The sequence below is a fragment of the Labeo rohita genome, chromosome 24 (assembly GCF_022985175.1).
Source record: "Labeo rohita strain BAU-BD-2019 chromosome 24, IGBB_LRoh.1.0, whole genome shotgun sequence".
NCBI lineage: Eukaryota > Metazoa > Chordata > Actinopteri > Cypriniformes > Cyprinidae > Labeo > Labeo rohita.
In genome coordinates, this window is record NC_066892.1 from 19,061,399 (window position 1) to 19,074,188 (window position 12,790).

Genomic DNA, 12,790 nt, shown 5'->3' on the forward strand with positions numbered 1-12,790 from the left:
TACTGTAAAAGATGATTACATATAGAAAATAAGAGTTGAATTTATAAAAATGACGCTGTTCAAAAGATTCAAAAATACTGTTTTGTTACCTGAATGACCAACAGTTTTTTAGGGGTTTTTTTTTTATTAATGAGAGTTGTTCATGAGTCTCTTGTTTGTCCTGAATAGTTAAACTGCCCACTGTTCTTCAGAAAAAAAAATCTTTCAGCTTCCACAAATTATTTGGTTTTTCAGCATTGAGCATTGTTGTGTATTTGAACCCTTTCCAGCAATGACTGTATGATTTTGAGATCCATCTTTTCACACTGAGGACAACTGAGGGACTCATATGCAACTATTACAAAGGTTCAAACACTCTGATGCTTCAGAAGGAAAAACGATGCATTAAGAGCCGAGGGTGAAAACTTTTGAACAAAATAAAGATGTGCACATTTTTCTTATTTTGTCTAAACATCACTTCTTTTTTCATTTAGTACTGGCCTTCAGACGCTACAAAAGATTCCCAGAAGACAAAGCAAGTAAAATTTGCCCTGATCTTCAAATTCAAATGTTTTCAACCCCCGGCTCCTAATGCATGACTTTTTCCTTCTGAAACATCAGTGAGTGTTTGAACCTTCTGTAATAGTTGCATATGAGTCCCTCAGTTGTCCTCAGTGTGAAAAGATGGATCTCAAAATATACAGCCATTGTTGGAAAGTGTTCAAATACACAAAACTGATGAAAAACCAAAGAATTTGTGGGACCTGAAAGATTTTTTGAAGAACAGCGGGCACTTTAACTGTTCAGGACATCAAGTGTATATAAACTTTTGAACAGGGTCATTTTTATAAATTCAACTATAAGTTCTCCTGTGAATTATATGTAAACATCTTTTATGTGAAATATCTTATTCAGGTCAGTACTAAATCAAAAAATAATATGCATTTTGTATGACCCCTCTTATTTTGTTAAACTAATAAACATTGTGCAGATTCTGCAAGGTGTATGTAAACTTATGTCTTAAACTGTATGTATCAACTTTCACCACTGACATGCTAAGAATGTCACACATCCACAGGCTAAAGGACATACCTCTGGTTGAACATTCCTCTAAAGTTGTAATTGGCTCTGTAGTTAGGAATGGGTTTGGGGTCTAGGGGTCTGTAGATAGCTGGCTCCCCTCGCTTCATGGCCAAGCCATTCAACTCCACCGTAGGAGTGATGCTGCCTGCAAAAAGGAAATAGATGTTACATACTGTATCAAAATTTTCTTCACAAAAGTAAGTGTAAACAATCAAACAATATCACTCTGAAACCACACTAAATGTATGCTTCTCTGATTGGAGCATACATATTCAGATTAGCAATGTCCAAGACTACTCGAACTGTCGAACTAAATGATGCTTCTGTCTCAGAGAAACGACCACCCGGAAAACGAGCAAGGTGAGGGAGCAGAAACAGAAACAGAAAGGTTTGATGTATCATGTCAAACTAGCATATAATATGCTGGTTTAGAGGGAAAATATTATGAATTTAACTCACTTGACAACAACAGACCCTATATCAATATCAGATAACAGAATACCCTTAAATAATGTATAGCTTCCTGGTACACAAAGTTTTTAGATTTTTTCTAGAAATGTTTTAGTTTCCATAATATTTAGTGTCAATTTTACCCTTTTTTCAGTATTTTTTTTTTCCCCATTTCTTTGCATATATTGAGTGAATACTCACAAATTGCTTGATTCCTTTGATAAAAGCATCTGCCAAATGCATATGCGTAAATGTAAGCTTTTCTTGCGATTTTGCCATCATGTATACAGGTTATTTTCATACGAGAAACACCTTTAAATCTGGAGTATCTGACTATAGAATAACATGCTGATTTAGGGGTGGGCGATATGACCAAAATCTAATATCACAATACAAGTAATTTTATTTCACATTAACAGTATAAATCACAATTAGGGCTGCCCTCGACTAAAGATTTTTCTTGTCGACTAGTAGTCATTAATTTTAAGGGATTAGTCAACTAATAGCACATTTATTAATAAACCATTTAAATCCTTATGATGAGCCTTTAATTGCCGACATAGTCTAGTAAGCGCTAAAGCATGCACATAAAGCTTAGTGATGATTATGAATGTGTCAGGGAAAAACAGTACGGAGGCTGCATTATCATTTTAACAATTTATTGATAAACTCGTGCTCTCTTTGTTTTCAACTTAAGAGATGAAGTCGGCGACACTGACATTTCCGCAGTAGTGGATGCACCTGTTTGCATGTTTCATATGGATTACATAAACTGAGAATATTTGTTTTCCATTTGAACTGGCTCTCATTATTTTACAAAAGCGCAATGTTTTGTTGTTATTGTGAGTGCACACAAATAAATGTAGAGTCTTCACAGGTTTGAACAGATGCATTACTCTTATCTATATGACCAAAAATGACGGAGTATTTTAAGAGCAAGTGACCGAACCGGCGCCACCATGTGACATTCAGCAAGCGTGTTACTAGTCAGCTTCCACACTCCACACAGACACTTCAATAGTGCACATTTTTCTAGGTTACCATTAGATTGAGCGGCCATATAAAGTGCTACAACTTGCATATTTAAAACGATTAGCCATATTTGAGGGTGATGAATGATAGACAAGCATTTGGATGTCCTTCCTAATGTATTAAAGGAGGACTCCACTTTCAAAACAACAATTTACAAAAAAATTACTCACACTTTCTGTCTTCTGTCGTGAAGAAATTATGGTTTTTGAGGAAAGCATTTCAGGATTTTTCTCCATATAATGGACTTCACTGGTGCCCTGATTTTGTATTTCCAAAATGTAGTTTAAACGCAGCTTCAAAGGGCTCTAAACGATCCCAGCAGAGGAAGAAGGGTTTTATCTAGCAAAATGATCTGTCATATTTTTCAGAAAATAAAAATTTGTTTACTTTTTAAGCACAAAAGCTCATGTAGCACAGGCTCTGGGATGCGCGTCCACGATGCTACAAATTAGTAATGGGTCGTTCTTGAACCGTGACCCCCGAACCAAGGTATGTACCGAACCGTGACATCTGTGTACCGTTACACGCCTAGTATTTAATATACATGCTGTATAAATTAATGCTATTGTTTGCAAATAAAAGGTTAAAGCGTGTTTTTAGAGTAAGATCAATTTCTCTGTCATGATTTCACTTTACTGATCTATATGATGACTATTCATGTCTGGGTTTATTTTTTTTTGGCTGGGTTTAGTTTCTCCGTGTCGTAAACTCTAGGGGCGAGGCTTCTAAATCAGGGTGTTTTTAAGGGCGTGATATTTAAATGGCGATTGTTTTCAACTGCCACATTTACCAACGTACAATCATTCGTACGACGTGACTGGCGGCATACGAATGTTTCATGAATCACACAAATGAACCCTGTCATAAGTTGATTTGTGCGCACAGATCTGTGCTCGTCTCCATGTTCGACTGATAAATGAGGCCCATTATGCCTTTAAAGTTACAAAAGTGATGTATTCAAGAATGGTGAGAGATTTCCTCTCTTTTGTTGTTTGATTAACATGAATGACAGACAGCAGGAATATTAGATTGCTGTCATTTTAAGAGCTGTTCAGATCCAATATAGCGTTACACGTTTTTTTTTGTCAGCTCTTTCCTTTCACTTAAGATACTTTTAAAGACAGGCATTTTGACATTTTCAAGTGTGTGTATTTAACCGTTCAAGGCCTATAAAGTGCCAAAAATTACTCTGTTCAATACTCCCACGCTTTATGTGCACCGTCTTCATGTGTGCGCCTCCCTGACAGCGCTCAGAAACAGTCTCTCAGACAGTGCGCGCATATAGCGAAAGGAGTTCTTCTTCGCTGCTGATTGCATTTCAACGGCTTAAAACAAGCAAACTATATATTTTTGTGACCAGCAACATCAGCTGCTGTACTTTACAGCCTATTATTCCTAGTATAGTTTGACCCTAAGCCACGTTGGTACCTGGGTTGCTGTTGCTGTCGGCTTTAGGTGAGCGGGGAGGAGGCCGGGGGAGAACGCTCTCTGCCAGGGCCTTGGTAGCTGCAGAGTGTTGAGCCTTTTTGATGCTGCTGCCTTCTGACTCCCACACCTGGTTCCCCAAGCACAGCTGCACCGTGAACATCTGCACACACAATCCAAAAGCAGCAAAGATAGGCTGATTGCTTTCTGGACTATAACACAGTGAAAGTTTTCAGCGAAACTAGCAGTTGTCTACAATATTTCATGTCCATGTTTTTTATTTATGTCCCAAGCAGACATAATTGAGAAAACGTATAGTCAAAATAAAAGCTTTTAAGATGATAAAAGATCCTGATCGCCATGTCAGGGTTTATTTTGCATTATTCCTTACTTACCAAGCATTTTTTAACAGATTTAGGCTTTTGGCAGCAAAAGACCTACTTTTCCAAGATGATCTAAACAGACTTGACAGTCTTAAATGACATAATGTGTGTTCTTTCAAGACAAATATTATAAATATTACTTAAACTGTCTGGTAAAATATTGTTAATATAGTTAAATATAGTTCAGTTTTATATACATGTATTACACTAAATGTAATATAGTCAGTCTTAGGTGTAATATTAATTTTTGCTCTTTGAACTTTTTTTGTTTTGTTTTTTTAAAGAAATTTAAGGTTAAAATCATACCGACTTGACATACTTCTGTGTGATCGGACATGCTGTACAGTAATGGTCAAAAATATTGGCACCCTTACAATTCCATCAGAAAATGCAAAACATTTCCAATTGCAAATGTTTTGGTATTCATGTGCTTATTGTTTTTGTTTGCACTGCAACAACACAAAGAGAAGAAAAGTCAAACTTGATCAAATTTCACACAGAACTCAAAAATGGACTGGACAAAATTATTGGCACCCTGTCAAAATTGTAAGAAACAATTGCTTTTCAAGCACATGATGCTCCTGTAATTTGTATTTAGACACACCTGTGGCAAGTAACAGGTGTGGGCAATATAGTAATCACACTTGCAACCAGTTAAAATGGAGAAAAGTTGACTCAACCTTTGTGTTGTGTGTCACACTGAGCATGGAGAAAAGAAAGAAGTGTAAGAGGATTTGAGGGGGAAAAAACTGTGGAAAAACATGGACAATCTCTTAATGTTTCTGTGTCCACTGTGCGCATTATCATCAAGAGGTTTACCGCCCATGGCACTGTAGCTAACCTCCCTGGACGTAGACGGAAGAGAAAAATTAATGAAAAATTACAACGAAGGATTGTTCGATTGGTGGATAAAGAACCCTGATTAACTTCCAAACAAATTCAAGCTGATCTGCAGACACAGGGTACAACAGTGTCAGCTCGCACTATCCGTCTCCATCTGAATGAAAAGGGACGCTATGGTAGGAGACTCAGGAGGACACCACTGCTGACACAAAGGCATAAAAAACAAGACCGGAGTTTGCCAAAACTTATGTGACAAAACCACAATCCTTCTGGGAGAATGTACTGTGGACAGATGAGACAAAAGTAGAGTTTTTTTGGTAAAGGACATCATGTCACTGTTTACAGAAAAAGAAATGAGGCCTTCAAAAAAGAACACAGTCCCTACAGTCAAACATGGTGGAGGTTCAAAGATGTTTTGGGGTTGTTGCTTCTGGCACTGGATGTCTTGACTGTGTGAACGGTATCATGAAATCTGACGATTACCAAAGAATTTTGAGGTGCAACATAGTGGCCAGTGTCAGAAAGCTGCGTCTCCAACAGAGGTCACGGGTCTTCCAGCAGGACAATGACCCGAAACACACTCCAAAAAGCACTCAGAAATGGTTACAAACAAAGCGCTGGAGAGTTCTGAAATGGCCAGCAATGAGTCCAGATCTGAATCCCATAGAACACCTGTGGAGAGATCTCAAAACAGCAGTTGGGAGAAGGCATCCTTCAAATCTGAATGACCTGGAGCAGTTTGCAAAAGAAGAGTGGTCCAGAATTCCAGTAGAGAGGTGTAAGAAACTTATTCATGGTTACAGGAAGCGACTGATTTCAGTTATTTTTTCCAAAGAGGGTGCTACCAAATATTAAGTTAAGGGTGCCAATAATTTTGTCCAGTGCATTTTTAGGGTTCTGTGTGGAATCGTATTAGATTTGACTTTTCTTCTGGTTGTTTTTTTTTTTGGTCTTGTTCCAATGCAAACAAAAAAAAATAAATAAACGTAAGTACCAAAACATTTGCAACTACAGCAATTTTCTTAGAGAAGGGTTGCATTTTCTGACAGAATTGCATAGGTGCTGATATTTTTGGCCATGACTGTATCTTTCTTGCTACATACAATTTTACATTATTCTTTGCTGTCTTGCAAACACTGGTATTTCCTTCAGGATGTGCAAAGCTAATTAATGTATCATGAAGTTATATATAGGACGTATTTTATCATTAGTTCAAGCTAATGCATTTTTAATCAATAAACACAATAACCTTTATCACAGCTCCTCATTAACGGTACCTTGGCATGTGCAGGCCCCTTCTCATTCAACAACTTGTATTGAGGTTGAATCCTGTTGAAACGGGCTAACTCATTCACCAAACACATGGGAGTTTTCTCTTTAGGGTTTGCCATGTTTTCTTGAGGAGGGCCTGTCAGAAAGAGACACAGCAGGAATAAACAAATCCATGTCAGGTTTTCCACAGTATTAACCAGCTATATACAGCACACAATACAGGTACACTACTACTGAAATGTTTGGGATCAGTAATATTTGAATTTATTCACCCTGTTGTCATTCTAAACCTGTGTGAGTTTCCTTCTTCTGTTGTGCATAAAAAAAGATATGATGTAACTAAACAGTTGACGGTAGCCATTGACTTCCATAGAATGAAAAAAAAAAATACTATGGAAGTCAATGGCTACCGTCAACGTTTTGGTTACCAACATTCTTCAAAATCTGTTCTTTTGTGTTGAACAGAAGAAAGAAACTCATACAGGCTCAGAACGACTAGAGAATGAGTAAATGATGACAGAATGGGTGAACTATCCCTTTAAATTGGTCAAAGGTGACAGTAAAGACGTGTATAATGTTACAAAATATTCATATTTTAAATAAATGCTGTTCTTTCAAACTGTCTATTCATCAAAGAATCCTGAAAAAAAATGGATCAGAGTTTCTACAAAAATGTTAACATATGTAATTATACACATTTACATTTACATGAACATTACATAAACATTTTCAACATTAAAAATAACAACAAATGTTTCTTGGGCACAAAATGTACATAACAGATTTTAAATAAAATACCCAGTCAATGACTTTTACTGAAACTGTGTTAATTACAATCCTCTATTGTTAAAAATTGTTTCAATAAAAAAACGTTAACTGCCAGTGGTCGAGAACAACACCAATATACTTGGGGTAATCAAAAATTGTTTTATTCATTAAATCATAGATTTTTTTTAAAGAAACAGACAGAATAGAATAAATAGCAACACTGTAGTAAACAATAAATGAACAAAAATTAATAATTAATCCAAAGTCTGAACATTTAAAAGTTGGCTAAAAAAAACTTTGGATTAATTATTCATTTTTGTTTTGCAATTTCCATTGTTTATTGCTTGCTACTGTGTTGCTATTTATGTTTCCTGAAAAAAAAAATCTGATCTGGTGAATTTTTAATTGTCTACTTTGGGTATTTCTGTCATTTAAATAACATGGGTTATCTTTATATATAATTGATAACATTTTATTATAATATTATACCACCAATTATTCTAATTCTCATTGTCAGGCTATTTTCATGGGCAGTGAACAGCTTTTAAATAGCATAAACAGCAACAGTCATAACAAAACAGCTTTTTTTTTTTTTTTTTTTTTTTTTTTTTTGGAGTACATGGAATTTTCTCAATGATTAACTTCATTCATGCAATTTAACAGATCTTTAATCTCGTAATTTTGTTTAACATTATGGTACTAAAACGCTGCCATATTTACTATTACTATTTAATGCAAACACTCTTGGCACAGCGGCCCAAAAGGCAAAAAGACACAAAGAAAAAAAACTAATCCTAATCACATTTTAGTTGTAAAAATACCACCAATTATTCTAATTCTCATTGTCAGGCTATATTTATGGGCAGTGTAGCCTGCTTAAAATAGCACTGAACATAAAACAACAGGACAAAAACATGACTAAATGACTAAAAATAATCACTTCATGACATTACTTTGTAAAGAGAGTGGCATAATACAGTGCAGTGACCATATGTAAAAAACCCTCACAAACATTATAGGTTAATGTGCGCTACAAAGCTCATTATTGAGGTAAATCACATTCCATGACTATTCACAAGCCGTTATGCTGGCAGAATAAAAGCTTGGAAAGAATATTTAACAGTCACCACATTCCTAGGTATGTTATTCCTCCATAACAACCAGTAATAACAATTAACACAGGATCATCCGGGTAAAGCTTTGCATTTGGTTGGCTAATAAAATATTAAAGCTCAAATAAATATTCTCTGTACAGATATTTAATTATGTCATCCTGGTATCGCTGGACTCGCTCTCATTTGTTTCATATAAATGCAGCTGCTGCCATTTTGCACAATACAAAAATAACAAAAATTCTTTAAAAAATGCTTCCTATTGTCTTTTCTGAGATAAATCACAATTCACAATTTATTTACAAGCTGTTTTATTAATAGTATAAATGCCTGGACATAATATTGAACATTTTAAAGTCTTCATTATTTGTAGTGTGCCAGCCACCCGATAATCGCAATAAGCGTTTTGTTACTTTTAATATAACACAAATCACAGCATTTAAATTGTATTTTACTACAAAATACAAACAATAAATGTTTTTTCAGTTCAAGCAGCATGTGAAACAATCATCTATTTTTTATTTTCTACTAGTTACAGCACAAAATAAACATGAACATCAGAAGACATGTTGAAAAAAAATTAGAACAACTTAATAAAATGTCTCATGTAATCGATCAATCAGTGTTTAAAACTCATCGATAAAAGTTTTTAAATAGCATAAATAGCAACAGTCATAACATAACATTTACCTCATAAATGTCAACAAGATAACTGTGCCAACATTGTTTTAATATTTTCACAAATCAGCCACAACAGCTTTTTTTTTTTTTTTTTTTTTTTTTTTTGGAGTACGTGGAATTTTCTCAATGATTAACTTTATTCATGCAATTTAACAGATCTTTAATCTCATAATTTTGTTTAATGTTATGGTACTAAAATGCTGCCATATTTACTATTATTACTTAGTGCAAACACTCTTGGCACAGCTGCCCAAAATGCAAAAAGACAGAAAGAATGTTAAAAAATAAATAAATAAATAAATAAATAATCCTAATCACATTTTTGTTGTAATTAATTAAATCTGATTGAACTCTTTCAGCAAATTCATCTACAGTGTCTGCAGTGTTAAATTTAAAGGAGAAGGTCACTTTCAGAACCAAAAATTTACAGATAATGTACTCACCCCCTTGTCATCCAAGATGTTCATGTCTTTCTTTCTTCAGTCGTAAAGAAATTATGTTTTTTGAGGAAAACATTTCAGGATTTTTCTCCATATAATGGACTGCTATGGTGCCTCGATTTTGAACTTCCAAAATGCAGTTTGAATGCGGCTTCAAACGATCCTAAATGCGGTTGTAAATGATCCCAGCCGAGGAAGAAGGTTCTTATCTAGTGAAACGATCGTTTTTTTTCCATTTTAAAAAATACAATTTCTATACTTTTTAAAGTCAAACACTCGTCTTGTCTTACTCTGCCTGAACTCTGTTTTTGTTCCGGTTCATAACAGTTAGTGTATGTTGAAAAACTCCCATCTAATGTTCTCCCTCAACTTCAAAATCGTCTTATATCGCTGTTTTACCTTTTTTGTTAAGGGTGTTTGATCTTCTGCTGTTCGGAACTTCTGCAGCGATGTAGGATGATTTTGAAATGATTTTTGAAGTTGAGGGAGAAAATACGATTGGAGTTTTTCGTCATACCCTAACTGTCTTGAGTCAGAATACAGAGTTGAGGGAGAGAAAGGCAAGACAATTGTTTGAAGCCGCATATAAACTGCATTTTGGAAGTTCAAAATCGGGGCACCATATCAGTCCATTATATGGAGAAAAATGCTGAAATGTTTTCCTCAAAAAACAGTTTCTTCACGACTGAAGAAAGAAAGACACAAACATCTTGGATGACAAGGGGGTGAGTACATTATATGTGAATCTTTGTTTTGGAAGTGGACTTCTCCTATAAGTATTAAAGGTAAAACAAACAACTTTTATTTATGAAATGTAGTACAGTAAAAAGTAAGACATTATGCTTTGGAATGTAGTTAAGTAAAATTTTTCCAAAGAAAAACACTGATAAACTACAGACACTTTTTACATTTACTTGAGTGAAGTAAAAATACTACTACTGTCCGCCTCTGATCTGTTGTGAATAAAAGTTAATTAAAACTGAACTTATGAACGATGCACTCACCTGTCGATCTATAAATTCGCAGAAAATATCAGGTTGAGCAAGTGACAAATGCTTGGCAAGATCTGATGTGTTGCCTCCTGTGGCAACACGATTTATAGCAACGCTTGCATACAGGTGCAGTAAGGTCATTTTGTTCACCTTTATCATCTGTTTTGTATGCTAAATTATGCCATATTTCACTTCTACTGTTGTCTTTATTTACTAGTTTCGGGCTCGTTGATGGATTTTGGTCGTTCTTGAACGATTCATTCATTTTGAACAAATCTTTAATGTGACTCGGGGCAAACGAGTCATCTCAGGGAGTGATTCGTTCAGTCGTGCATGCGCAACATCCTATTAGGTTTTGTACTGGATTTAGTTCACCTGAGTCATTTGTTCATCTTATGGGGCTGTCACGTGATGAACGAACGACTCGAACCCGAAGACTTGAGAGATGAAATAATCAATTCTCTTTACGGCTCAGACTGCACTGGGTTAAGCTTATGTGGCTGTCACGTGATGAATGAACGACTCGAACCCGAAAACTTCTCAGATAAGAGGTGAGGTGAACTAATCATAGATTAAAGACCCAGGTAAACAATGAATTAATCTTTACTGTTTCTTATAGCATTAACATTTGTCTTGTTTGTAGTGTGATCAACATTCGTGTAAGCAGTAGATGTGTTAGAGAAGTAACACGTAACATTTTAATTATATTTTGCTAAAATGAATGAAATGAACGAAATGACTCGAAAAAAGATCTGATTACATAATTTACGTTACTTGTCATGCGTTACCCCCAACACTGGTTGTGATAGTCTTTCCAACTAGCTAGCTACCAACCTCACACTGTTTTTTTTTTTTTTTAATTATTATTATTATTAATTATTATTTTATTTGGCCATGGCAATGCAGCGTTTGCATGTAGTTGACGCAGTTTTACAGCAGCAATATAACAAAGGCACACAAGAAATTACCAAGCCCTGCACATGACATGAAGACTAGTGTAAACATAATATGTTTTTAACCTTATCAAAACAGTAGTCATGTGCATGGGTAAATTTTACCCACTGGTGGTTTAAGGTATACAATGATTAAAGTGGTTAAAGTGGGAACCATAAAATACCTCTCAAAATGCTTTCAAAAACATTTTGAACCAAAAACCTTTAAGGCTACTGTATCTTATTTAAAAATCAGTGACGTGCTTGAAAAGTGATTTGATATTTTGCTATCTAACAAATCACATTTAAACAATGGAATTGTTAATTTTGTCATTTAATCATATTAAAAATGTATCTAAACAAATGTCATTCCACAGAACTGACTAATAAAAGTTAACCACTATGACTGATGTATATTATGATTACACTGGGTTATTCGATTTAGTTTGTTTAGATTAAGTGGAAAACAGAATCCCTCTGACATAATACAACATACACTGTTTTTCTTTGTTTTCCCAAACATAATTTGCTTAGTAACTGAAACGGTTTCGCAACTGGCCCTAACAGATAAAGGAGATCCACGACAGATTACGTTAGCAGCATTACCACTATAAACGTTGGCAAAACGCTTTAGATTTGCATGTCTGCAGCATACCTGATGGGCTGGCTGGTACAGTGGAGTCCACAAAGCCAGAGGCAGGGCTGGGGCAGGTGGGCGTTGTGGCTGGCACTGTGCCATTGATGGTGGGCTGCAGACCCAGAGCTCCTGGGCTGGGCATGGCCACAGCGGGCGCAACGGCGGTCAGGCCAGGTCCAGACAAGGGGGCTGATGTCTGCACTTTCACTTGAGCCATGCTCTATCGCTGTTGAAACAACATGACTGAACATGAAACAATCTTTCTCAATGTCAAGGCTTTAGTGTTATAGAAATGTCCTTTCCAGTTCATTACAGGAAAGACAAGGCCAGGTCAAGGCCATGAAATAATTGCAAACCAGATAAGCCAAACACACTATTTTTGAAACAGAAAAGGCTGAAACTCTGAGTGTTAACTCTGTCAGACAATAATAACATATATTGCTGGCAGGCTGTCATATCAGTATTATGTCTAAACATGTCAAACAAAAAGGCTGTTTTGACAAAGTGAGCATTACTTTCAAAACACAGAGGTGTATTCAAACTCAACAACCACTTAAATGGATACGATCATAGTAAATTATGACTGTATTGTTGGTACTGTTAACTAAACCCAAAACTAAAACAACTAACTTGTTTTTATCGGTGAAATAAAGCTGAAATTAAATTAAAAACCTAAAATGTAAACATAAAAACTTGGCAACCAAGTTGAAAATGATTTTACTTTAGCTTTAATTTTAATTCTAATTTACTTTAGCTTTTTA

At 35.4% G+C, this 12,790-nt stretch overlaps 1 protein-coding gene across 2 annotated transcripts in view; it reads right to left on the reverse strand.

Annotated features, from left to right (window-relative positions):
* stau2 (staufen double-stranded RNA binding protein 2) overlaps nucleotides 1-12,790 on the reverse strand; it is a 170,939-nt gene that overhangs the window by 156,177 nt on the left and 1,972 nt on the right. For both annotated transcript variants that reach the window (XM_051098721.1, XM_051098720.1), the window contains exons 2-5: nucleotides 12,048-12,255; nucleotides 6,473-6,603; nucleotides 3,973-4,132; nucleotides 1,072-1,207 (exon numbers count right to left, since the gene is read on the reverse strand). In XM_051098721.1, coding sequence (XP_050954678.1) covers nucleotides 1,072-1,207; nucleotides 3,973-4,132; nucleotides 6,473-6,603; nucleotides 12,048-12,246 — 626 coding nt within the window. In that variant the 5' untranslated portion in view covers nucleotides 12,247-12,255. The remainder of the gene's footprint in view (nucleotides 1-1,071; nucleotides 1,208-3,972; nucleotides 4,133-6,472; nucleotides 6,604-12,047; nucleotides 12,256-12,790) is intronic.